The following is a 27,348-nucleotide window of genomic DNA, read 5'->3' on the forward strand; positions in this document are numbered from 1 at the left end:
CACACATTCCAAAATACTGCCTGTGTGGAAATAAAGCTGTTGATATAGCTACAGTTTGTCCTTCAGCGGCTACCAGATCTTAGCTGCAAAGTTCTAGATAGCAAAGAAAGAGTTTTCTGTATCTTTTTGCTGTTGTCTAGTCGTATTCTTGCAGCTCAAACCTCATAGTCCTAAACGTATTTGCAGGCACCTTCCCTTTTTTTTTGCGGGGGGCGAGGGCTTACTATTGTTTTTAGACTAGCTAACTGGATTCCAGTTTAGGGTCAAATGGGTGTAAGTTGCAGATTGATTGCAAAATTCTCTCTTTATGAATGCTTCTTAGAAAGGAATATGATGTCTTCTTTGTGAGATAAGAATTTTGCGAATGACTGATATGGCTAGCGCTACAGATTGAAAAGATACATCGTGCTTATAACAAATTGCCTAGGTGATGTTCTCAGTTTATTACTTAGCATTTAGACCTGCTAAAAAAAAACCATGTGAATCTGCCTTTTAAGCATTAGCAAATAATATATTTAGTTGATATAGATAAATCACTATGCTCGAACAGTTTATTCTTGCTTCCCTTACTAAAGTTTCTCCAAGGCTTTTAAGGAAGGTGGGACGAGCCAAAATGAGGACGGTTGCCCTTACACCCACATACAGTGGTGAAGCGGATGCACTTCTTCCGTCTCTGCGAACTGAGGTGTGGAGCTGGGGGAAAGGAAAAGATGGGCAACTGGGACATGGTGACATCTTGCCAAGGTAAGAGCGTAGAGAGAAAAGATTTCCTTTGTTAGGAAACCGTCAGGGCCGGATTTTCCTATAGGCTAACTAGGCTTCAGCCTAGGGCCTCAAGATCAAGAGAGGCCTACATTCAAATTGTTAGCAAAATTAAAATTACACTATTCTAAAAAACAGTGAACACTAAAACACTGAACCGGAAATAAGGAGAAATTCTACGCATATGACTAATAAACAAACATAAAAATGTATTGGTTAAGATCGTTCCAGCGCCGCGGCAGTTGGGGAGCCCGCCCACGTTCCCGGCACCGGCGGTCGGGCGAGAGGCGCGGCCGCTCCCAGTAGCCGCCCCGTCGACGCGGAGCCCACCAGCGGCCAGGCAGGTGAGGGCGAGGGGGCCGAGCCGGGCAGCTGAGCGCAGCAGGGGAGGCGGCTGGCCTCGCTGCCTTTGCCGCAGAGCAGAGCCGCCCTCCGTCGGGAGGCCAGCTATATATATTGATATATATTGATATATATCACAGTAATGATGTATTTTATTGTCTCTCGTGTAATTTACAAACTTAAAAATGGGAGGTGAAAGGGCCTCATAAGTGGAATAGCCTAGGGCCTCTTTTCATCTAAATCCGGCCCTGGAAACAGTAATTCCTTCTTATAGTCCTCTGTGTTCATCTGTGATGGAGTATGATTTGCGGGGCTTATTGGAGATGCCACAGGGAGGAAAGCAGGGGGAATCTTTTTCTATCCGTGCTTAATGTTTGCTCATACAACGCTAACTATAACCTAGTTGGAATTGTCTCCGTATGTTTTCACTCTGTAATGACTGGTTCAATATATGTGGGCCATCTTGCTCGTAACAAAACAATGTGTCTTCCGTATTGGCATTGTAAAAATGGATCATTGCATTCCTATGAAAAGTACTCTGTGCAAATGTCTTCTGTAAGTTGAGGATTTCATTTTGTGGGTTTGCAGGCTCCAACCGTTGTGTGTAAAAAGTCTTGATGGTAAGGAAGTAATTCATTTGTCTGCTGGTGCCCATCATTCCTTGGCACTCACAGCTAAATCACAGGTAGGGAAATAAACGCTGCTTGCTTATCTCACATCTGGGGCTTCACTCATAAGATCTCTGCGTTTTCTGTCTCTCACTCCATATTCAGATTTCCTTTCAACATTATGTTTTCAGTATTCATACCCTTTGTATAGATACATTTATAAATGTTCATGAGAAACGGAACTGATGGCCAGAATCTGAATGAACAGGTGCTTCTCATTCTAGTTTGTCCTTTCCAGCTGAAGTAGACTTCTAGCTGCCTGGGGCTGGTTAGGGTTTAATTTTAGAATTTTAATAGATTTGTATGCTGCCCAATCCCGAGGGACTCTGGGCGGCTTACATAAGACAATTAAAATATTAAAAAGATTAAAAACACAAAACAATACAGTTTAAAACAGGAAAAACACAACATGCACTCAGTTATAGGAGCCGAGGTGGCGCAGTGGTTAGGGTGCAGTACTGCAGGCCACTTCAGCTGACGGTTATCTGCAGTTCAGCGGTTCTAATCTCACCGGCTCAAGGTTGACTCAGCCTTCCATCCTTCCGAGGTGGGTGAAATGAGGACCCAGACTGTGGGGGGCGATATGCTGACTCTGTAAACCGCTTAGAGAGGGCTGAAAGCCCTATGAAGCGGTATATAAGTCTAACTGCTATTGCTAACTGCTATAATGGGGCTGAAGTTCAGTCAAGCTCAACAGCCCCAGGCCTGCCGAAACAGCCAGGTCTTAACAGACTTACGGAATGCCAGGAGAGTGGGGAGGGTCCGGATCTCAGGGGGTAGCTCGTTCCAAAGGGCCGAGGCAGCAACAGAGAAGGCTCTCCCCAGGGGAGCCGCCAGACGGCATTGTGTGGCTGACGGTACCCGGAGAAGGCCCGCCCTGTGCGATCTTCATTATAAGTTGTGTTTGAGTGTCTCTAATCTCTTGTTGTAATGCTTGGATGTTGGAAGTTAAATTAGAATTAGCCTCTTCCAAAGTTTCCAGTTTAGTCTCCATTTCTTCGATATAATCTGTCAAAGTAGACGTAACTTCAAACATATCCGCCTTTATTTGGGCAATTTTAATCTGTATTTTATCGCATAAATCCAGCACAAATTCTTTGATTTCTTGTTTAAAGTCATTGAGTATTTGAAAAAAAAGCTCCTGCGTCAAGGAATCTCCAGTAGGAGGTGTAGGAGGCAAAGGCAGCGATTTACTGACAAGTTCTTTAAGCACATGCGGGGGGGATTTTTTTGCCTGCTTAGACCTGGGAGGCATTATAGATAAAAGCTGAGAATAAACAGATAAACAGTATCTTCACCTGGTCAGTTCTCAATAAATTATTTGTAGATTTTGCTTGTTAATGAGTAGCAGTCTCCGGGGAGATAAAGCCGGTTAATTACGTCATCAATCACCAACACAGTAAAAACGCCATTTTGAAACCCGGTTGCACAAAGAAGTTTCAAAAGAAAAACCAGGCTGGTGTTTAGATAGTTATAAAAAAAAAAACTTCACAGGAGTAAGACCCGCTCGTGTTAGCCTTAAGTTGCTTTAAGCAATTTATCATTGTCCTGAGTGGGGGGATGTCTGTCTAGGGCTGCAAAAAGGCAGCTGCGAAGAACTGGCTGGAGATAAGAGCTCAGTTACGCTGGATCTCTTCTCCGTTCGCAGCCCAAAAAAAAAGAAAGGGGGCTGTGAACTACGAATAAATCCTAGCACCTGAGCTTCTGCCTGCCCCTTTCTGCCAGAAAGGGGTGATATCTATTGATCTTAATTAGATATACAGACCAGAACTCGGAGAGGGGCTCCGTTGAGCTCCTTCGGCGACAGGCTCCTCCCCCAGGAAGTCCCGCCCTGTGCGATCTTATTGGGCGCTGGGAGGTATGTCGCAGGAGGCGGTCACGGAGATATCCAGGTCCTAGGCCATATAGGGCTTTATAGGTAATAACCAGCACCTTGAAGCGTGTCCGGAGACCGATGGGAAGTCAGTGCAGCTCGCGGAGGATAGGTGTAACATGGGTGTACCTAGGTACACCCAGTATCTTCTTGTCTGGATGATTAAGCATTGATGGGGACTATAAGAGTGAAATTGTGTATTTATTTCTGTATTTATATCCTTTTATTCATGAGCACAAGGTGGCATACATAAGGCTCTTCTGTTATTGTTTGCCACAATAATATGAGAGAGCCTTGGACTGAGAGAGGGACTTTACTTGTAAAGTTTTGAACAACACCTTAAAACAGGTTAGTCTGTGTCTTAATTCCTCAGAGGGACAGGTCATCCTGAATAGAGTCATGGCAACATTGCAAAGTGACAAGGCTGGTAGAAAGATAGTGATGATTAATTGGCCTTATCATAAGGAACACAACAGACACCCAAGGTCTACATGGCGTAGGACCTGGGTATCTACGGGACCGTCTTCTGCCACATACCTCCCTCAGACCAATAAGATCGCACAGGATGGGCCTTCTCCGGGTACCTTCGGCGGGACAATGCCGGCTGGCGACGCCTAGGAGTAGGGCCTTCTCTGTTGCCGCTCCGGCCCTATGGAATGAGCTGCCCCTGGAGATCCGGGCCCTACCCACTCTCATGGCCTTTCGCAAAGCCATAAAAACCTGGCTTTTCCGGCAGGCCCTGGGGCTGTTGACCCCTTGATGGTGGTCCAGCCCCGTCTGATTGGGTGTCTGTTGTGTTCCTTTTAACTTGTTGTGTCCCATTGTTTTAATAATTCTTTTAACTCAACAACCCCAGGCCTGCCGGAACAGCCAAGTCTTGCCGGCTTTACGGAAGGCCGAGAGAGTGGTAAGGATCTGGATCTCTGTGGGTAGATCGTTCCACAGGGCCGGCACAGCAACAGAGAAGGCCCTCCCCTGGGGAGCCGCCAGCCGGCATTGTCCGGTTGACGGCACCCGGAGGAGGCCCAACCTGTGTGATCTTGTTGGTCATTGGGAGGTAAGCGGCAGGAGGCGGTCTCTCAGGTATGAGAAAAGCCTATGCTAACCCTGAATTGCTGGGCTACTGCCAGCCACACCACAAGGACATGGAGGTTGAAATCCCCCCAGAGCAGAAACTACAAGGAATCAACCAAAATCCCAGATACAAGATTGAGAATCCCAGAGAGAGACATTGTAATACAAATCTGAAAGTTGCCACTGTAGAAGGCTATGTTAGATGGACTTTTTTCTTATTTTACTACACTCTTGTTTTATTTTACCTTGGCATAGGTTACATTAAAGTGGTTTTTCTCTCTACTTTTCTGCAGGTATATGCATGGGGCAGTAATATTTATGGACAGCTAAGTCATTTGAATTCTCCAACCACAATCCCTCGCCTGGCAAAGGTAATTTTGATTGTCACTAACTTCTTTTCAGAATAATTATTTGTAATTTCACTTACATCACCACATTTGCTTTTTAAAAAAGTTGCCAATACCCTGATTAAAAGAAGACAATTATGAAGACATTTCAGCTGGGTTTTCCATGTTTTCAAAGATCCTGTTGCTCCCCCAAATATAGAAATCTTGACTGAAGAGAATCTTCCTGGTATCATAGGTTTCTCTTAACATGGCACAAGGTGAAAACAGTCCAAAACTATGCTTACTATTTGTAGCTGAGGAATGGTGATGTATGATTTACCTTGTATTTTTTTTCTTGTGGTCCGTATGACCCAGAGTGATCATACAGAACCAGAATGATCAGAAGCACAAACAATTTGTACGGCGAAAAAGACAAAATGATTGCAACATTGGCTTAAAAAATGATTGAAGGGCTATGATTGAAGTATGCAAAATCTAAAACGGGGATCATCCAGTGAAACAGATTGGGAGGAGATCTGAAATAGATAAAGGAAGAGGTTCACCGTCAAATGCGCACCCGACAAAAGCGCGCCAACAAAACCGCCCCGAGAAAAGAGCGAATTTGAAATCGCGCCCACAGAAGCGCGCCGATAAATGCACGCCGATAAAAGCGCGTTATCGACAAACCATGCGAAAACAAGGTAATAACCCTAAACCTAACCCTTAGGGGTTTTTACCTTGTTTTCACGTGGTTTGTTGATAGCGCGCTTTCGTCAGTGCACATTTATCGACACGCTTCTGTGGGCGCGATTTCAAATTCGCTCTTTTCTCCGGGCGGTTTTGTTGGCGCGCTTTTGTCGGGCGCGCATTTGACGGGACACGGAAGGAAGACACTTGTTCATTCTAAGCATAATTCTACATTGTGTTCATTACCTCAGTATGTGGCAATGGCAATTAATTTGAATGGGTTTAAAGAGAAAATCGGATAAAGGGAACATTTATTAAGTACAATTGAACTTGAAAACTAAAATGTTGCTTTTAGGTTGAGAGTGGCATTTATCCAAATGCCACTTCTAGGGATGAAACTACCAGATAAACAATTTAATGCCAGAGACATCTGTCTGGATCTTGTTGTAGATTAAAAGTGGTCTTGCCCTGATTTAGCAGAGCTGTTCTTATGTTCCTAAGTTACGTTTTTATATCTTGCTAGATATGTGATGACAACAGAATTTGGAATATAGCAGCAGGTCCAGATTATTCCCTATTCCTAGCAGAGGGAGAAGATTTTCAGCCTTCTTTGTATTATAGTGGCAGAGAAGAAAAAGAAGATGGTATTTCATCTGAAAACAGCTGCCTAAAGAGTCCAACATTGCTGCTAAACTGTAGTAAGGTACGTATTACCTTCTGGTTGATTTCCTAAAAAGCTTTAGAACATGGGTATGTGATATCTCAGGAATACGATGTGTAATCTCTCATTACATTGACCATGGAAAATGATTTCCAGTGGAACACAACCCCAGGAAAAATCAAACCTGTACTGTAATTGCAAAATAATCCTCTGTGCTACATCCTTCTACTTCATGTTCAGGTTTTGTCAGTTAAAACAGTGTTTTTCAACCACTGTGCCGCGGCACACTAGTGTGCCGTGACATAGTGTAAGGTGTGCCGTGGGAGAATTACTTTATATATAGTCAGTATAGGCACAGAGTTAATTTTTTTTAACATTTTCTAATGGTGATGTGCCTCGTGATTTTTTTTATGAAAAAAGTGTGCCTTTGCACAAAAAAGGTTGAAAAACACTGAGTTAAAAGACGCATTACATTTTCCATTATTGTTTTCAGCTGAGATGCTTTCATGTTGAGAAATACTGTCAGTAGCATATAACGTTAACAGTGAAGTCACTGTTACTATGCACTGTTTTCCGTGGCTCTTTAATTTTGTCATCCTAATTTAAAAAAATAAAATATATCCTAACAAAAAGCCAGTATACATTCATGTTTTGTAACAAGGCATTTGTTTCAGTTTACTGGTATACTATATAAAGAACAAGCCAGTAAATTAAATTTATAGTTTCAAGGCATTATTTCAAGTTGTCCTCCAATTATGTCCATTCATTTAGTGACTGTTCAGAGTTATGGAAGTGCTGAAAACATGGGTGTATAACAGTGGTGGGTTTCGAAAATTGTTCGAACCTACTCTGTGGGTGTGGCCTCCTTTGTGGGAGTGGCTTGCCGCCCATGTGACCGGATATGAAGATGCCGACGACACTTGTCAGAACCACCTTAAATTACCTCCCACACAGCACTGGCATGCATAAGAATAGGATGTAAACTTGTTCTTTAAAAGGCATCTTTGGTTTGCGTTAAAACAACTTCAACACACGCCATGTTCTGATTGCACCACAAACGCAGTAGTCATCCTTACCTTTCACAGAGGCACTTTTACAAATAGGAGCAGGATAGTGTAGAATAATCATATCCAAGGACCAGTGGTGGGTTTCAAAAATTTTTGGAACCTCTTCTGTAGGTGTGGCCTGCTTTCCGGGTCCACTAGTGGAACCTCTTCTAACCGGTTCGGTAGATTTGACGAACCGGTTCTACCGAATAGGTGTGAACTGGTAGGAACCCACTTCTGGTGTATAACCAGCTCCCACTGCGCTGCATTTCTGGTCATTATAGCCACCCCGCTGTAATGTGATCGCAATCCAGGTGCTTTGGCGAAGTCCCCCACCCTCTCCCAGCCTCCCTTGATCTGTGCTTTGGCTGTGCTGAGCATCCAAAACCCTCCCTGTCCTCTTATCATGTACCAGGCCTCCCCCAGCCTCCCCCAGTCCCTCTGCAGCACAGTTGCGTTCCTTACCTGTGGCTCCTGTCACCTCCTGACTAACAACCAATACATTTTGGAATTATGCTACAACCATGATTGCCATCACTAACCAATGCAGTCACCTGCATTTGCACTTTAAACTGCATCACATGGTTTCAATCATCATCCCAGTCTTTAATTGCCATCGTAACCCAAGGGCTACCTGTAAATCAAACACTAGTGAACATCCTCTTCCACATTTTTCTTTTCGTCTTACACCTGGAATTTGGTTTAAATGTTGTGGTTTGTGATACAGTGTCAGCACTCCTTCATTGAGTAATTAGGAAAGAAAACCACAAGACTCCATTGATAGAAATCAAGTGTACTTTTACTAATTATAAATGATCAGAAGCGTGGCAAAGCGAAGACTGATTATTTAGGCGCGAAAGCGAGTGATATATAAAATAACCCATTCCCCACCCCTTGGCATCCCAGTTGCAGTCCAATCATAATTCTCCCAAGTGTCAGGTGCGAGATAACTTCGAAAGGCATCACCAAGATGGAATGTCGGTGCCGTTGGCCTTGGCGGGAACCTCCTCCGCATGCGCAGTCCGACAGGCAGCAGAACTCCAGAATCTTCCTCCAGCACAATTAGTAAACCCCTCCCAAATACCATGCCCCCCTCCCCGTTTCAATGGCAGCCGAAGCAGCAGCAAAGCAGAGGCTGACAGAAACAACTCACAAGTTGTGTTTCATATAACATTCAATGAGGAGAAATGTGCCCATCGTTGCTTTATAGAGTACATACTGTAAAGCATACTGACTAAATTGGATATAAGAAATAGATAAGAGCTTTACTACAAGCTTAGTTGTAGCATGGCGCATAAAATAGGATGTGGAACCAAAAACTTCCTGGAAAAGGGTGGTTTTGGAATGAAATGTAGAGAAAGTGTGAGGCGAAAGTAACCAGGAACAGGAGTTTAGTTCAAAGCACTTCAAGTTTATTACATACTACCTATAAACAAGAGTCCGATCTAATAATAATCAAAGGGAATTGATGCTAGATAAGAACAGAATTCAAGGAGAACTGGAATTAGGTCTCTTGTGAGAGCAGAGTAACTCCAAATTGATTATGTGTTTGACGCTGCTCAGCCTGGTCATCTCCTGTAGAAAGTTAAGTGAGGGTCCTTGGTGCTCTCTGAGCTTGTTTGTTTTCTTGCAGATGTTTCATTATCTAAACTAGGTAACATCGTGAAAGGACCAAGGACCCCTCATTTCAACCCTTAGTTACAAATATTCTCTGTTATTGGTAATAATGGAAAGTAGGTTCAAGAGCAATGGTAAGAAAGCAGGAATAGAATCTTCTGAAAGGGCTTAATAATATCAGAACAGAATAAGAACAGAGCAGAATAACAGAGTTGGAAGGGACCTTGGAAGTCATCTAGTCCACCCCCCTGTCCAAGCAAGAGACCCTACACCATTTCTGACAAATGGCAGTCCAGTCTCTTCTTAAAAGCTTCCAGTGATGAAGCTCCCACAACTTCTGAAGGCAACTTCTGTTTCATCGGTTGATTGTTCTCACTGTCAGAAAATTTCTCCTTATTACCAGGTTGAATCTCTCCTTGATCAGTTTCCATCCATTATTCTTTGTCTGGCTTTCAGGTGTTTTGAAAAATAGGCCCCTCAAATATTAGAACACTGCTACCATGTTCCCCCTGGTCCTTCTCTTCACTAGATTAGCCATGTTCAGTTCCTGTAACCGTTCTTCATATGTTTTAGCCTCCAAACGCCTAATCATCTTTGTTGCTCTTCCCTGCACTCTTTCTAGAGTCTCAGCATCTTTTTTATAATGTGGTGACTAAAACTGGATGCAGTATTCCAGATGTGTGGCCTTACTAAGCCTTTATAGAGTGTTATGTACCTAATGTGATCTTGATTTAATTCTTCCGTTAGTACAATTTAGGATTGCATTGGCCTTTTTTGCTGCCACTGCACACTCTTGGCTTATATTTAATTGGTTTCCCACTAAGATCCCTCTTATAGTTATTGCTACCTGGTATTAAGCCTGCTGTCTTCCAGTCTACATGTGCAGTTTTGGTTTTTCTTGCCTAAGTGTAAGACTTTTACTTTTCTCTGCATTGAATTTCATTTTATTAGTTAGGCCCCACTGTTCAAGTTTGTCAAGATCCATCTGGACCTTGAGCCTATCATCTAGGGTGTTGGCTATTCCTGCCAACATTCATAGTCATATTTATCACTGGAATCTGGTTTCACAAGCCATACTATCTATGCCAAACCTGGGTATTTAAGGATATATTATTTATTATTATTATTATTATTTATTTGTCTTGTATGCCGCTCACTCCCGGAGGACTCCGGGCGGCTCACAAAAGACAAGGGAAAGGGGGGAACGAGACAAAGACAACATATTAAAAACAAAACCAACATTCACAATTTCCGTGGAGGTAGATGCTTCTCAGCCCCCCCAGCCTGCTGGAACAGCCAGGACTTGGTGGCTTTGCGGAAGGCCGGGAGGGTAGTAAGGGTCCGGATCTCAACAGGGAGCTCGTTCCAGAGGGCCGGAGCTGCAACAGAGAAGGCTCTCCCCCGGGGAGTCGCCAGCCGACATTGGCTGGCAGATGGAATCCGGAGGAGACCTAACCTGTGAGATGTAATTGATCTGAGAGAGGTAATCGGCAGGAGGCGGACTCTCAGGTACCCAGGTCCGATGCCGTGTAGGGCTTTATAGGTAGCGACCAGCACCTTGAAGCGGATTCGGAGACTAATAGGTAGCCAGTGCAACTCGCGGAGGATAGGTGTAACGTGGGTGTACCTTGGTGCACCCACAATCGCTCGCGCGGCTGCATTCTGGACTAATTGGAGTCTTCGAACACTCTTCAAGGCCAGCCCCATGTAGAGCGCATTACAATAATCCAGTCTTAATATAATATAGTCAAAGAAAAAGAATATAGTTACAGTTTACCAGACCTAAGACTATTATTGTTGAATCTGGTCAAGTAAATTCATCAAGAATTAATATTACATATGGTACACATACCAGGATTTTTTTTTAAAGGCTGTAAGTCATGTTAATGTTTCTGTGTGTACTTCAAAGAGTTTGTTTCACTAAGTCAGTGTTTCTCAACCTTGGCAACTTGAAGATGTCCGGACTTCAACTCCCAGAATTCCCCAGCCAGCGAATGCTGGCTGGGGAATTCTGGGAGTTGAAGTCCGGACATCTTCAAGTTGCCAAGGTTGAGAAACACTGCACTAAGTCAAGTGGCAAAACAGAAGAGGCAAATGTCTACCAGAACATCAAGGAGGGCTAACTTTGAGCCTTGTCTTGAGAGATTTCTCAAAATAATGTATTTCCTTCCAGCTAGGGTATATTAGCCATGTGACAACAGGTGGAAATAAGTGTTTGGCTTTAGTGGACAAGAACATTATGGGATACATCGCGAGTCTTCATGAGTTGGCTTCGACAGAGAGACAGTTCTACTCCAAGCTGAGCTCTGTAAAATCTCAAGTTCTCCGACCACTCTTGGGATTTGGTAAGAGGTGTTTTTTATTTCACTGTCTTCAGTTTCTGACTTCTAAAAATCGCTAGAAATATTTTTGTTTTTTGTTTCTTTACTTGGACAGGAGTACCATTGTGTTTTTGTCTTCTGTTTTGCTCTGTATTTGGGCTACACATCTCAATCGTATATTGTGCTAGATGAAAGACTGTCTGCCTTTGAGCAGGAAACCAACAGTGCAAGGAGTACATGAATGTTACATTATTGTTCCAGGGTGTAACGACTGAAACTTGAAAGCTTGCTGAGCTTCCCCTTACCCCACGCAGAAGTGAGACAGGATTATTTTGAGTTTCCTTCTCACGTGTTTCTCTTTCCCAGCTGATGGAAAATTTGGAGGGTTCATGATAGAGTCCCATGTACATCATTTTTGAATTTAAAGTCCCATATGTCAGCGTTCTATGCAGAATTAAATCAGAGTCCAAGGCAGAGCTATCCTTAAAGTTCCGATTTAATAAGACAGACATGTTGGCATCGTGCTATAGAATCCCAATTCTAAAGAACTTCCTGGGATTCCACCCAGTTAAAAGTTCATGATCTTGTCCCCACACCCACAAATCCATCACATGGTCCAGTCTTCTTCTTCCACGCTGGCATCTCCACCCAGCTGCTTCCGGTCAGGTGTAAAGGTGCGGAGACAAAAGATGACCTTGGTCTTCTAGTAAAGAATGAAAAACAATACATTCCACAATCCTACTCCTTTCTATTCCCCCCTCCTAACAACTACACTAATGAAACAGCATATTGAAACAAGAGAAAGTGTGGCAGGCCAAAGATCCTAAAAGGGGTATAATTGCGGGCCTGACACCATAATTCTTCACAGTCTCTCCTTCCTCATTTTCCATCACACAACCTTCCATTTTCAAAATTAATATACTAAGCTATGGAAAGTATACAAGTTTTACCCTGATGGTCAAGGGTGGATCCCCTCATCTTGCATTTGTGGGACTCAAGAGTGGCATATCCACCACTGATACACTCAAATATGAAAGGCAGCTATCTCCTGCAGAGATCGCTCATCTTCTCAAGGACTGTGAGGTGGTAATCTCCTCCAGAGGTATCTCTCAGCCGCCCAGGTTCGCAGTCAAGCTGCAGGGTATTCTGTGCACCTCCTGCAGTGGTGGGTTTCAAAAATTGTTCGAACCTACTTTGTGGGTGTGGCCTCCTTTGTGGGAGTGGCTTGCTGCCCATGTGACTGGATGGGAGTGGCTTGCCGCCCATGTGACCGGATATGAAGATGCCGACGACACTTGTCAGAACCACCTTAAATTACCTCAGACACAGCACTGGCATGCATAAGAATATGATGTCAACTTGTTTTTTTAAAAGGCATCTTTGGTTTGCGTTAAAACAACTTCAACACACGCAATGTTCTGATTGCACCACAAACGCAGTAGTCATCCTTACCTTTCACAGAGGCACTGAGCTTTATAAATATGAGCATGATAGTGTAGAATAGTCGGTTCCACCACAAAACCGCAGTAGACAAAAGCGCGGTCGACGAAAGCGCGTATGTGACGTCATCACAGCGTGACGAAAAAGATCGAAAAATGTAAAAATAAAGCGAAAATCTTACCCTAACCCCCGCAAACCTAACCCTAAACCTAACCCTTAACCTAACCCTAAACCTAACCCTTAACCTAATGAAAAATCTAACGCTAACCCTTAACCTAACGCTAAACGTAACGCTAACGCTCTAAACCTAATCCTAACCCTTAACCTAACCCTAACCCTAACCCTAACCCTTACCTTTATGTGAATCGGCTTCCTGTAATTTTATTTTTATTTCAATTTTTCAATCTTTTTCGTCGCACTGTGATGACGTCACATACGCGCTTTCGTCGACCGCGCTTTTGTGGACCGCGGTTTTGACGGGTCACGGAATAATCATATCCAAGGACCAGTGGTGGGTTTAAAAAATTTTTGGAACCCCTTCTGTAGGTGTGGCCTGCTTTCCGGGTCCACTGGTGGAACCTCTTCTAACCGGTTCAGTAGATTTGACGAACCGGTTCTACCGAATAGGTGCGAACTGGTAGGAACCCACCTCTGACCTCCTGCATACACTCACATGGGAGGAATGTCCTTGGATAATCATTCTTGCTACTAGGGTCTTCTGGAGTAGCATCCAAAATATTTGCACAGACTCAAAAGAAAAGGGTAACAATCTTGTCAGTTAAGTTCCTCAATGTGAGGTATTTAGGTCTTTGCTGCAAAACCCCAAATCTAGCTTCTATATATCTGGAGTATCTTGGTTCTTTTGCCAATTTATAGCAACATTTGATGCCAATGTTTCCTTCGTTGGTACTAGAGATGAAAACATGTTACACTGAAAGTACTAGCAACAAATTATATGTATTAAATTTATTTACCATCCAGTTCTCAGTGTCTCAACAAAATAAGTCTAAAGAGAGGTGGGGTTACAGTTTAAGCAAATTAAAATATGAATTGATTGGATGTAGCAGCCAGAAATGTTATTGACTATAGCACATTATGTGCCTAGTGAGTTCAGTAAGGCTATTAGGATATCTATGACAATGAGGCAGGACTACAAAGACAATAGGGTTTTGAAATAACCAAAGGTGCAATGTCCATTAACATAATTTCCTTCTGGAGGTGGGGTGTTAGAGGGGGGAGGGGGGATATATAGTATGTGTTAGATTTTATAGTAACGCGATTGCACTTGTATACTGTTGCTCTTTAATTTCACTGTAAAAATAGGACAAGCTGAATATATTAATAGATAGTAGAAATACAACGAAGGGAGGAGTAGAGGGTTAGAAGAAAGAGGGGTAGAGAGGGTGGGAGAGAGGAAGGGAGGGAGGGTGAGAAGGAAGGGAGGGAGTGTACTGGGAGAGAGGAGTGATAGAGGGGGAGGGGAAGTAGGGTAGAGGGGAATGTTGGAGGGAAGAAGGAAAGTTGGAGGGGGGCGAAAGAAAGGGTGTATGGAGGGTCGAAGAGGTACATTGGGTTTCTATTTTTGGGGGGTATTGTTGACAAGAGGAATGGCCGTGTTTATTGTTTAATGTTATATGGCCCCGGTTATGCACAGTATATATGTGACTGTACGAAATGAAAATGGAAAAATAAAAACACATTTACAGAAACATAATTTCCTTCTGGGGAATTCCTTCTTTTCTTCCCAGAGCCCTCTTCACTTATCATAATCTTTTCTCACCTTATTATAATGAATTAGGCTTTCTAAATGTTCTTGTGGCTAAGCTGGTCTTTTTAGATACCTTGAAAAAGTGTTGTAGTACGGATAGTTGCTTACTTTGGCATGAAACAACTGAACCAATGCTTCCTTTTCCATAGGAAGATGTATAGGGTTAGGAGATTTTTAGTCTTTATAGGCCAAAGTTGTCATTTCTCTTTCCTTAACAACTCCTGTCTACCTTCATCAAAGTTACCCGTACATTCCTCTCCATAGAAAAGGAAAACAGCCTGAATTTCCCATTGCAGTAAATAAGTCCTACTCTATGAATTATTTAAAATGTTCAGTTCTTTCAGCTGAGCTTTGTTGCCCAGCTGACATTCTTCGTTTTCCCCTCGCTCCATAGCTAGCTTCAATCCTCAGATTCTTGCGGCCGCATTCATGGCCAACCTTCTTTCAAAACTCTCCTTCCAAATTTTGCCTCCTATCCTCATTCCCAGCGAATTATGTGTGTCCTGACTTGTATGCACGAGGAGCTAATGATGATTAAGAGTGCATAACTGTAATTAAATAAAGATGGATTTACTAATGACTAGTTCATGAGAATCTTTGAAAACTGTTTTAAATGTATAGTTTCGAGAGCTTAGACTACCGTATTTTTTCAGAGTATAAGACGCTCCGACATAGCTTTTGGGGAGGAAAACAGGGGGGGGGGGGGAATTTGCCTCTGCCTCCCAGTAATTTGCCTCCTTGCAACAAACAGTACAGACAATATACAATGTTTGTAGTGTATTTCTGTGCATGTGTGCCTGACCTATAGAAATAGCAAAGAATTGGAGAAATATACATTATGGCAGTATATTGATGCCAGAAAGTTTTCTTAAATGAAGTCACACTAACTATTCCCAATTATTTAAATAGATCTACTCCAAACATGATTAAGTCAGGGTCAGACAACAGGACACTGTTACATTCCAGACTATACTTGTACCGAAGCTGTTAAAATTGATGTGGCTTTCTGGAAGTATACGTTATTCTCTGCTATTTAAAAGAAGATAACAATAGCACTGGGCCTCTTCAGATCAAGCATTTATTTTAAAAAGCTTCTTCATTTTGTTAAGTTGACTAGAACAATAATAAAGCAGTCTTTAAAAAATAAGGCTAATAATTTGAACGTTCTATAGGCGTTTATAGTTATTGACCTACCTCATTGCAGCAAACAGCCTGATTAGCACAAGAAAAAAAATATCTGACTCTGCCTCCCAGCAATTTGCCTCAGTGCAGCAAACAGCAGGTTTCACTTTCAATTTCAGCAGGGGCCTCCCGATCATCAGCTGTTTCAGGCTGCAGGGATTTCCATAGCCTATTGAAGCCTCCGCAAGCCCCATTTTCCCCGTTTGCTGCAAGGAGGTAAATTGCTGGGAGGCAGAAGCCAATGGGTGGGGGCCGGCGGGTGGATCGGGCTACATTCAGTGTAAAAGACGCACCCAAATTTTCACCCTGTTTCGAGGGGGGGGAGGTGCGTCTTATAATCCAAAAAATACAGTAATTCTTCTTTCTGATATATTGAATTGGCAATGTTTCCACCATGCATTTCAACTATATGTGCACTTGTTGGGTTACAGATAATTTAGGTACGGCATCTACCATCCAATTGCTGCAGGAAATGGCAAGCACATTCAGCAAACTGTGTTACCTGATTGGTCAGCATGGAGCCTCTTTGACCAGCTTTCTTCAAGGATTAAAAGAGGCAAAGAATCTGGTGATTCTGAAGCATTCAAATCTGTTTTTGGAAAGTTATACTGAGTGAGGATTATTATTATTATTTAGTTTAAATTTGTGGGTTTTTATTGCACTGGGTAAAGCTGCATCTGAAAACAATGAATTCAATAGAAAAACTGACATGCAGAAAGAGATTGCAAACGTTATGCTTACTGTTTTCTGAACTGCTGACTTGCCCTGTAAGATTAAGTTGGAGAATGATTGGAAAAATCACCAGCCACGCCTTTAGATTGGCAGGCAAGAAACAGAATTTTTGAAACTGTCCTCAATTGGCTACTTTCATGACTGTATTAGCACCGAAACACAAGCATTGGGCATTTTCAATTATAAAGCCCTTCATGGTATTGGACCTGGGTACTTGAGAGACCGCCTGCTGCCAATTACCTCCCAAAGACCCATTAGATCACACAGGGTTGGCCTCCTCCGGGTTCCGTCCACCAGCCAATGCCATCTGGCTACCACCCGTGGGAGGGCCTTCTCTGTGGCAGCTCCGGCCCTTTGGAACGAACTCCCCGCAGAGATTCGGACCCTCACCTCTCTCCAGGCCTTCCGAAAAGCCGTTAAAACCTGGCTGTGTCGGCAGGCCTGGGGCTGATGAGTTCCCTTCCCCTCTCGACCTGTGTGGCTGTGTGGCTGTTGGTTATTTTAATATGCTTGTGTTGTACTTTTGTGTTCCCTTCCCCCTTGAGTTGTTCGCCGCCCTGAGTCCCTCTGGGAATAAGGCGGCATATAAATAAAACAAATCTCAATCTCAATGATCAAATGTAAGGTATGCCATGCTGTAAATACAAGGGAATATTAAATCTGTTAGTCAGTAACCTTTAAGAACACAACTCATAGATTCATGCTGTGATATATCTTTCATTTTAATAGGACATAGAAATGTCTGCTATGCTATCCTATTGATATATGCCTAGGCTACTAGGAAAAAATACATCTTTATTACCTTTCTCATTACTTGGGGTATTTTCATATAAATCTTGTATGGCAGGAGACATTGCTGCTTTGCTTCCTAATCTGCACAGCGCTTATGATGTGGGATAGTCCAGGCCAGATGGGAGAGAGTGAGTTTGAATAGTAATGTTGCACGGCTGTACTGGGGCGAGGGAGAGAACAACACGTAGAAGTATCAGAATTCGGGCATGGAGTTCCTTGTTACCTAAGTAAAGTGAGACGAAATTCTCCTATCAACGTGACCCGTCAAAACCGCGGTCCACAAAAGCGTACATTTGACGTCATCACAGCGCGACGAAAAAAATTAAAAATTGAAATAAAAATAAAATTAAAGCAAGCCGATTCACATAAAGGTAAGGGTTAGGTTTAGGGTTAGGGTTAGGTTAAGGGTTAGGGTTAGGTTTAGAGCGTTAGGGTTACGTTTAGCGTTAGGTTAAGGGTTAGCGTTAGGTTTAGCGTTAGGTTAAGGGTTAGGTTTAGGGTTAGCGTTAGGTTAAGGGTTAGGTTTAGGATTAGATTTAGGGTTAGGTTAAGGGTTAGGTTTAGGGTTAGGTTTGGGGGGGTTAGGGTAAGGTTTTCGCTTTATTTTTACATTTATCGATCACAGCGCGATGTTTTCGTCGCGCTGTGATGACGTCAAATGCGCGCTTTCGTCGAGCGCGATTTTGTCGTCCGCGGTTTTGTGGTGGAACCCCTATCAAAGTCTAGTGATTCAAATGTATTGAAATGCTAAAGGTTGGAGGGTCGGGGATTAGGCAGAAAGAGTTTGATTTCTTACATTTTCTACTAGACAGATTCATGATGATATCCGCAAGAATGTTTACTTTTCTTCCAATTTCTTGTTTTAGGTACTGTGCTTCCTTGACAAACTTTTTGGTAATGGGAGGATTTTCAGTACTCTCCAAGCCAGCAGTGTAAGTGCGCAGTTTCACGCACAGAGCCGTTTGATTTATTGTTGCACTAATGAATGATTAAAATCATTGTAAAGATCAAGCTTGAACACCAGTGGTGGGATTCAAATAATTTAACAACCGGTTCTCTGTCTTAAGAGAGGGCTGAAAGCCCTATGAAGCGGTATATAAGTCTAACTGCTATTGCTATTGCTATTAATGACCAGCTGGGTAGGTGGGGCGCGATGGTCATGTGACTGGGTAGGCGTGGCCAACTCAACGTCACTCACGTCGATAGGCGCTTCACTTTAGCTGTTACAATGTCATAAGGGTTAACCAGAGAGGCAGTTTCTGTAAGCAGGTCAATAAAGATGAGGCTAGAAACAACACCAGAATGTTTCCTTCCTGCCTTCCTTACAGGATTAGCCCTGTAAAGTGGAAAAAAACAAAAGGAGATTTCTTCCAACAACCGGTTCTCCGAACTGCTTAGAAAGTTAGCAACCGGTTCTCCCGAATAGGTGCGAACTGGCTGAATCCCACCACTGTTGTACACTGTAGGGTATTTCTTTGATTACTCAGATGATGCCTTATGTATATTTTGTGCTAAAAGGAAACTATGGTTAAATAAAATGCACATATTTTACTTTTCTGCTTAAAATATTCCTAAAGCAACTTAGAAATAAAAATACAATTTTAAAAAGTTAAGAAAACTAATAACTACATATTCAACCTTCATTTACCAGTATAGATAAAATCAGTATATCCTTCAAGAAGGGTCCTGCCTTAGGAGAACATTAGCCTAATCCAGGAAGTGTTGAGGCAGAAACATTGGATTGTCTCACCTTGACTTTCTTGGGGTGTATAAAAGGGAGGGAGGGAGAGAAAATATGCCAGGCTTTCAAGATTCTATAATAATCTATAGAAATACAGCTCCAGTCATTCTTGTGATGTCTTTCCCATATTTTTGGTAAATACTGTATCAACCCATATCCCATTCCTTTGAATTAATTCATTTTTAAAATGCCATTCAGAATTTAATAGGTTTCTTCCATTTATGGGGAATGTGGAGGCTTGATCATATGGATTCCTGTGAAAATAGTAGAAGATATGCATATTTATATTAATTGACAATGTAATTTGAAATTAAAAAACAGTTAAGCTCTGCATTTTATTTCTAGTATAATTGAGCTACTCCTAAATTTGGTTTGAATTGTATGGGAATCATTTCTTTGTTGGTAAATGCAAGTTTTTGTTTTTCTTTCTATCTTTTTAAAAAATTTCAATGAAATGCTACATGGACATTAAACTTTTATGTATCATATTTTTCTATTAATCATGTTTGCAATGGTGTGTGTGTGCGCGCGTATGTGTTCATGTTTGTGTGTGTGTGTGTGTGTGTGTGTGTATATGTATATGTATGTATGTACATATATATATACACACACACACACACACATATACATACATACATACATACCTATAAAGTTATTTCCCTAAATAATCAATTTCTTTTCTTTTCTTTACATACTGAGTACTGTTCAGACATAATACATATTTACCTTTATCTGTAGGGATTTCTTAGGCAAAAACCAAGCATTACTTCAAGATCTGTCAGAGACAAACGAAATTTATCCTTTAATGGAGATTCTAAATGCTCTGTTTTTCTTGCCAATCAGACGACTTCATAATTACGCTAGAGTTTTATTAAAGCTTGCTACCTGTTTTGAAGTGGTAAGTTGTTCAGTGTGAACGTTTTTTTTAAATGGTAGGTTACCATTTACTATTTGTTTTTAATTCTATAATCTGTCTCATGATAGCTAAATCATGCATTTAAATACACCCTTTCTAATTTAAAAAGGACAGTTAATCTTCATTAAACATATTCCTAGCTATGGAATTGCCAATAAACTCAAAAAAGGCTTATTATTGAAACATTCTTGGAGTTTATTTATGTTGGTAAGAGTTCAGTATGAGATCATGGAATACTGTCTAGTAACTATTTTCATGAAATAATCCCCTTAAAGGAGTGGAAGATTGCATTCCAACAACCGATTTGCAAGCTTATTTCAAGATGGAAGCTATTAATAAAATTGACAATTGCATGGCAAAGCTGTTGTCACATGTACTGTATATTCTTTGGTATTATAAAAATGTTTCCATCATCAAAATGAACGACTCTTATCAAAAGTATAAGAGCAGTTTTTCCCAACCATGGCAACTTTAAAATGCACGGACTTCAACTTCCAGAATTCCTTAGACAGCATTCTGACTGGGGATTTTTGATAATTGAAGGTCACAGATGTATTAAACTTAGGGTTAGGCTCAAAATCAGTAAAAATTAAGTTTAGCAGTTAGTGGACTTACGATAAAGTAGACAAATTAGAGCCGAGGTGGCACAGTGGTTAAATGCAGCACTGCAGGCTACTTCAGCTGACTGCAGTTCTGCAGTTCGGCTGTTCAAATCTCACCGGCTCAAGGTTGACTCAGCCTTCCATCCTTCCGAGGTGGGTAAAATGAGGACCCGGATTGTTGTTGGGGGCGATATGCTGACTCTGTAAACCGCTTAGAGCGGGCTGAAAGCCCTATGAAGCGGTATATAAGTCTAACTGCTATTGCTATTGCTAAATTCTTACATGGATAAATTCTGAATGAATTCACCTGTTATTTGGGAAAGGGATCCAAACAGTGCTTGTATTTCCTCTAAAAAGGGGATACGTTTCTTCACATGTGTTGAATTCTGGATGGGGGAAGATATGTTAGTGGGACAATTGAATGGCCATTGGTATATGTGCACTCTTCATCTTTGAGTTTCTCATAAAAGGAAGGAACAGGAAAACAAGGCACTGGGAAGATGAAGGTGAAAGGAAGATGTTGCAAAGACTGATCAGAGAATGGAATATGCACTGGTGCTGTAAGCCACCTTTCCTTTCCACTCCTAACCCCCCAACAAATCTTTTCCTGTTGACCGAACAATTCAGCATCCTAATAGTGATAATAACATCCCTGAGAGCTCTGCCTTCCTCGGTGCATTTGATTCCCAAAAGAAATGCTTCTCTTTTCAGTGGATTTCCTGGAGGAGGGGAAACTGGGAATTTAGCAGAACTGCAGGTTTCACCAGCGCTCTACAAGTCGCACGTGAATTTGCTACCTGGAACTTGAAACCAGGGCTGCAATGTTTAGGTTACCCTTAAGCCTCTTTAGAAAATAGAGCAATAGCAGTAGACTTATATACCGCTTCATAGGGCTTTCAGCCCTCTCTAAGCGGTTTACAGAGAGTCAGCATATTGCCCCCAACAATCTGGGTCCTCATTTTACCCACCTCGGAAGGATGAGTCAACCCTGAGCCGGTGGGATTTGAACCGCTGAACTGCTGATCTAGCAGTAGCCTGCAGTGCTGCATTTAACCACTGCGCCACCTTGGCTCTTCTTAGGTGGCAGTTTAAAAATTACTTTGCTATAAATCATGCTGAAACCAGCAGGCTTTATGAGCCCCCAAGGCTGCTTCTAGAATATTGCAAATGGTAATTATAAAATTCTGTAAAGCTGAGGTCAGTCCCGGTAAATTCACAGACATGTGGTTTTCTTGGCAGCTCTAAAACAAATGGCTTGCCACCGCCTACCCCTCCGCCCCCCCCAAATTGCAGTCTTGTTTACATGATCTAGGATTCCTAGAAATCTCCCTTCCGAGTACTAACTGGCTGCTCTGCTGTTTTCTTCTGATTCCAGACAAGACTGCTAAATGCTGCCGCCTGCTGGGGCAAAAATTGTATATAAACTTTTTAAGTGTACTTACTGCTAACATCCCGGCTTTAGTAGATTGAAAGCCTTTTATTAATTTATCTTAATATGTCACTATAGCTCCAGTACTATAGAAGGTAAATTTATTTATCCAGCTATTCTAACTTCACTGATATATTAAATGTGGTTTTTCCTAACATTGCAATATATTTATTTATTTATTTATTTATTTATTTATTTATTTATTTATTTATTTATTTATTTATTTATTTATTTGTCTTGTATGCCGCCCACTCCCGGAGGACTCCGGGCGGCTCACAAAAGACAAGGGAAAAGGGGGGAACGAGACAAAGACAACATATTAAAAACAAAACCAACATTCACAATTTCTGTGGAGGTAGATGCTTCTCAGCTCCCCCCAGCCTGCTGGAGCAGCCAGGACTTGGTGGCTTTGCGGAAGGCCGGGAGGGTAGTAAGGATCCGGATCTCAACAGGGAGCTCGTTCCAGAGGGCCGGAGCTGCAGCAGAGAAGGCTCTCCCCCGGGGAGTCGCCAGCCGACATTGGCTGGCAGATGGAATCCGGAGGAGACCCAACCTGTGTGATCTAATTGGTCTGAGAGAGGTAATCGGCAGGAGGCAGTCTCTCAGGTACCCAGGTCTGATGCCATGTAGGGCTTTATAGGTAGCGACCAGCACCTTGAAGCGGATTCAGAGACCAATAGGAAGCCAGTGCAGCTCGCGGAGGATAGGTGTAACGTGGGTGTACCTTGGTGCACCCACAATCGCTCGCGCGGCTGCATTCTGGACTAATTGGAGTCTTCGAACACTCTTCAAGGCCAGCCCCATGTAGAGCGCATTACAATAATCCAGTCTGGTACAATATAAAGTACCAGGGTTTGTTTTTTTTACACTATAAGACACACTTTCCCCCCCCCCCCCAAAAAAAGGGGGTGAAAATGTCTGTGCATCTTATGGAGCAAATATTGCCTATCACCACCACCGCCTGTTGCTTGCCGGCGCCACCTATTGGCAGTTGAAGCGGCCTCCGGAATACCGCCAACCAGGCAGCAGGGATGCCACAGGCGGCAACAGGTAGTGGCGGCAATAGGCAGCAGCAATCCCCGCCGCCTGGAACAGCTGATTGGCGTTAATTCGGGGAGGCTGGAAACCAGCTGTCGCTCAGCTGACTGGTGGTGGGTGCAATGGAGCTGAGCCCAGACGAGCCATGTGCTGGGGCTGGGAGGCAGAGTCAGATTTTTTTGTTTTCTTGTTTTCTTCCCCAAAAGCTAGGTACGTCTTATGGTCCGAAGCATCTTATGGAGCAAAAAAAATACAGTAATTTATATCAAAATATTGGGATGGTCTTGTGGAACATTAATCAGTCTCTATTCTTTCTCTTTCTCGGTAGACATCTCCAGAATATCAAAGCCTTCAGGATTCCAGTTCTTCTTATGAATCTCTGGCTGTCCATCTCAGTAGGAAAAGAAAAGATGCTGAATATACACTAGGTTTCTGGAAAACATTTCCTGGGAAAATGACAGTACGTGTATGGGGATTGTGTGTGTGTATTAGGAGCTGGTATTATTTACTGCCACAAATTGTAATACTTTCTGTTTATACTTACATGAAGATAATTCTTCTAGTTTTAGAAAATGGTATCTTGTTAATTATGATTTATCATTCCATTCCATTATAATGTTTAAATGCAAATAAATTCAAGCCCCACTGCATTGCAAATTCCTAGCGTGAATTGCCTTACCTCTTGTTAAATTGCCTTGTGTTTCTTTTCAATTGCAGGATTCCTTGAGGAAACCTGAACGGCGGCTGATCTGTGAAAGCAGCAATCGAGGATTGTCGCTGCAACATGCTGGGAGATTTTCGGTGAATTGGTTCATCCTCTTCAATGATGCCTTAGTCCATGCTCAGGTCTGTACTTGAAGGGTGGGGCATTCATCCCTTCCTAGGACAAGGCAGCCTTCAAATTGAAAGCATGTTTATTTATATAGTTATTTCATCTATACTATATAGCTACCCATCTTGCTTATCTGACTCTGGGCAGTGCAGATAGTTATAATAACAAAAACTCAACAATCAAAATTAACAAAACTATTAAAACACAATTAAAACCGTGACCCGACAAATGCGCGCACGACAAAAGCGCGCCGACAAAACCGTGGTGAGAAAACCGCGACGTCATAAACGCGCCCACAACAACGGGCCGACAAAACCGCGCCCACAAAAGCGCGATTTAAGTTAAGGTAAGGGTTAGGTTCAGGGTTAGGGTTAGGGTTATTAGGTTGTTATTACTTGTTCGTTGAAGGCGCCCTTTTGTCGGTGCGCTGTTGTCGGCGCGCTTCTGCGCTCATTCGTCGGCACGATTTCGACTTCGCGGTTTTCTCACCGCAGTTTCATCGGCGCGCTTTTGTCGAGCGCGCATTTGTCGGTGAACCAATTAAAACAATTAAGAGTATAATAAAAACAAAAACACAGAAGTCTGCATTTCAAAACTTTCACATCCACAGGCCTGATGTTACAACCAGGTTTTAAGGGCCTTCCTGGAGATCAGTAAGGTCAGGGCCAATTTCATCTTGTTCCAAAGGATGGGGGCATAGCAGGAAAGGTTCTCTTAGCTGCAAGATGAAGGTCCTTAGCAAATGGGACCCACAACATGCTCCTCCTGGTCAGGGGTGGGTTGCTAATCCCGTTCCAACCGGTTCGGTTGGAACGGGGCCAGCGTGGTCCTCGTGCACGCGTGCAGTTCACGCATGCGTCTTAGCGCCTGCGCGATGCTCCAGCTGCTCGCAGAGACTCGCGCAGGCGCTGTATGTGCCATCCAGCTGCTCGTGGAGAATCACGCAGGCGCTGTATGTGCCATGCGCCTGCGTGGAAGCGCAGAAGCCTTCAAAGACCGGTAAGGAGCGCGGGCAGGCGGGTGGGCCCTTCGCCGTTCCCGGAAGTTACTTACTTCCGGGTTCGCCAACCAACTGGTTCGTGGGGACCGCCGCGAACCGGTTGAAACCCACCCCTGCTCCTGGTAAACTTAATGTATCTGTAAATGTATCTGTATCCGCAATAGAGAAATATTCAATGTTTGTAGAAGAACATATAGGAAACTAATTGGGCAGTCTTCTGTGTATTCACTAAAATTATTCTGACTGGCATATGGTAAGATTTTTCTATTTTTTGAAATAATATAAAATGAATATAGGCTACTTCTTTAGTTTGTAGGTTTCCAAACACAGTTCAGAAATAGATTTTGTTTTCCTTCCCTAGCAATAGCAATAGCAGTTCGACTTATATACCGCTTCATAGGGCTTTCAGCCCTCTCTAAGCGGTTTACAGAGTCAGCATATCGCCCCCACAGTCTGGGTCCTCATTTCACCCACCTCGGAAGGATGGAAGGATGAGTCAACCTTGAGCCGGTGAGATTAGAACCGCCGAACTGCAGATAGCGGTCAGCTGAAGTGGCCTGCAGTACTGCACTCTAACCACTGCGCCACCTTGGCTCTTCCCTCCCTCTCTTCCCTCTGGATTCTTTTTCTTATCATCCAGTCTAGTTATTAGGATCTTCTAAATTGTGAGTAATTTATCACAAAAGAGAAACCAAATGCTGCTATTGCTTTCCCCCCCTCAGTCTTTGTCAATTGCTACTAATTAGGCATGTTAAGAATAGAGGACATCACTGAATTATGGATCAGAGTTTTTCTTTGTACAGATATGGTAACGGCACAGATTGCAACGCATTTCATTTCATTTCATTTTACTTTATTTGTATGCCGCCCTTTTCCCTGAAAGGGACTCAGGGCGGCTCACAACTCAAGGGAGGGGAAAAACAGACAAAGTTACAAAACATAAAGACCATACACAGTTAAAAAAAGCACAACAATCATACCATTCGAAGTGGGGCTGCAAGTCTTTAGCCCCAGGCCTGTCGGAACAGCCAGGTTTTAAGGGCTTTGCGGAAGGCCTGGAGGGTGGTGAGGGTACGAATCTCCACGGGGAGTTCGTTCCAGAGGGTCGGAGCAGCCACAGAGAAGGCCCTCCTCCGGGTAGTCGCCAGTCGACACTGGCCGGCTGATGGAATTCGGAGGAGGCCTAGTCTGTGGGATCTTATTGGTCTAGTGGAGGTAATTGGCAGTAGGCGGTCTCTCAAGTACCCAGGTCCAATACCATGAAGGGCTTGGAGTGAGACTAAAGTTTGTTTGTTTAATATGGCTGTCCCTCTCACCTGAGGAATTCTGGGCAACCAACAGAATTTAAAATTAAACCAATAATTTAAAAAATATTTCAGAAACAATCCCTAAATCAGAGGTAGTCAACCTTTTTATACCTACCACCCACTTTTGTATCTCTGTTAGTAGTAAAATTTTCTAACCGCCCACCGGTTCCACAGTAATGGTGATTTATAAAGTAGGGAAGTCAATTAAATTAAAAAAAGGAAAGTATAGCTTCAGTATTGGACAAAACCCCTACCGCCCACCATGAAAGCTGAAACGCCCACAAGTGGGCGGTAGGGACCAGGTTGACTACCACTGCCCTAAATAATCTTAAAACAGGAAAAGGCAGCTGAGAATAAAACCTCAAAACAGTTACTAAATCATTCAATGCCTGAGCAACGAACCAGTTCTTGAATGCTTTCCAAAAGGCTTGTAGTGTGGGGAATCTTAGGGGGGGAAGATGTTCCAGTGATCAGGTGCCACAACGTTTTGGGTCCCATAAGATGGTATTTCGTAATCAAAGGGACCCAGAGCATGCTCTCCTCCTACACATGTGGGAGGGCTGGTAGAGCGAAGCATCCTGATCCCATACCACAAAAGGTTTTTATAGGTAGTAACAACCGGCGCCTTGAATTGTAACCAGAAGCTTTTTGAAAGCCAGGGCCCAAGCAAAGACCACGGACTAAAACTTACATTATGGGCATAATCATAATATGAAGATTGACCTTTTCCTTTTTTCTCTGCTAGTTCTCAACTCACCATATTTTTTCCTTGTCTACCCTGTGGATAGAACCTGTTTCGGAAGAGACTGGTAATATGTAAGTATTTTTCAGCTGCTTTGTATTAAGTTTGGATTAGTTAACAAATTATTGGCTCTTTTTAAAACTTACTTTGCAGCCTATCCCATACTTACTCTTGAACCTGCTTTCAGTGCTCATAGTAGAATTTAAATTCTTATAAATTCTTTACGCTTGTGTCAACTGACGACAACTGTTAATATGGGCTTTTAAGTATAAACATGCTGAATCTATGAAGCAGTCTTAACTTTTCATTTCAGATGTAAAACTATTTAGATTTATACAGTCTACAGGTAGTCCTTGACTAACCAGTTCATTTAGTGATGGTTGAAAGTTACAAGAGCACTGAAAAAAATGACTTACGAACTTTTTTCACTCTTAACGGCATTGCAGCATC

General features: G+C 42.7%; 1 protein-coding gene across 1 annotated transcript in view; it reads left to right on the forward strand.

Moving 5' to 3' along the window:
• The window catches only part of ALS2 (alsin Rho guanine nucleotide exchange factor ALS2), a 65,676-nt gene that overhangs the window by 16,244 nt on the left and 22,084 nt on the right, over positions 1-27,348 (forward strand). The window contains exons 6-16 of the mRNA XM_087707088.1: positions 576-744; positions 1,693-1,789; positions 5,013-5,090; positions 6,256-6,435; positions 11,230-11,401; positions 16,199-16,379; positions 18,158-18,223; positions 19,771-19,930; positions 23,346-23,477; positions 23,735-23,863; positions 26,902-26,972. Coding sequence (XP_087563214.1) covers positions 576-744; positions 1,693-1,789; positions 5,013-5,090; positions 6,256-6,435; positions 11,230-11,401; positions 16,199-16,379; positions 18,158-18,223; positions 19,771-19,930; positions 23,346-23,477; positions 23,735-23,863; positions 26,902-26,972 — 1,435 coding nt within the window. The remainder of the gene's footprint in view (positions 1-575; positions 745-1,692; positions 1,790-5,012; positions 5,091-6,255; positions 6,436-11,229; positions 11,402-16,198; positions 16,380-18,157; positions 18,224-19,770; positions 19,931-23,345; positions 23,478-23,734; positions 23,864-26,901; positions 26,973-27,348) is intronic.

Source organism: Thamnophis sirtalis, unplaced genomic scaffold (assembly GCF_051295495.1).
Source record: "Thamnophis sirtalis isolate CommonGarterSnake01/CBP01778 unplaced genomic scaffold, rThaSir2_p1.2 scaffold_1, whole genome shotgun sequence".
In the NCBI taxonomy this organism is placed as follows: domain Eukaryota; kingdom Metazoa; phylum Chordata; class Lepidosauria; order Squamata; family Natricidae; genus Thamnophis; species Thamnophis sirtalis.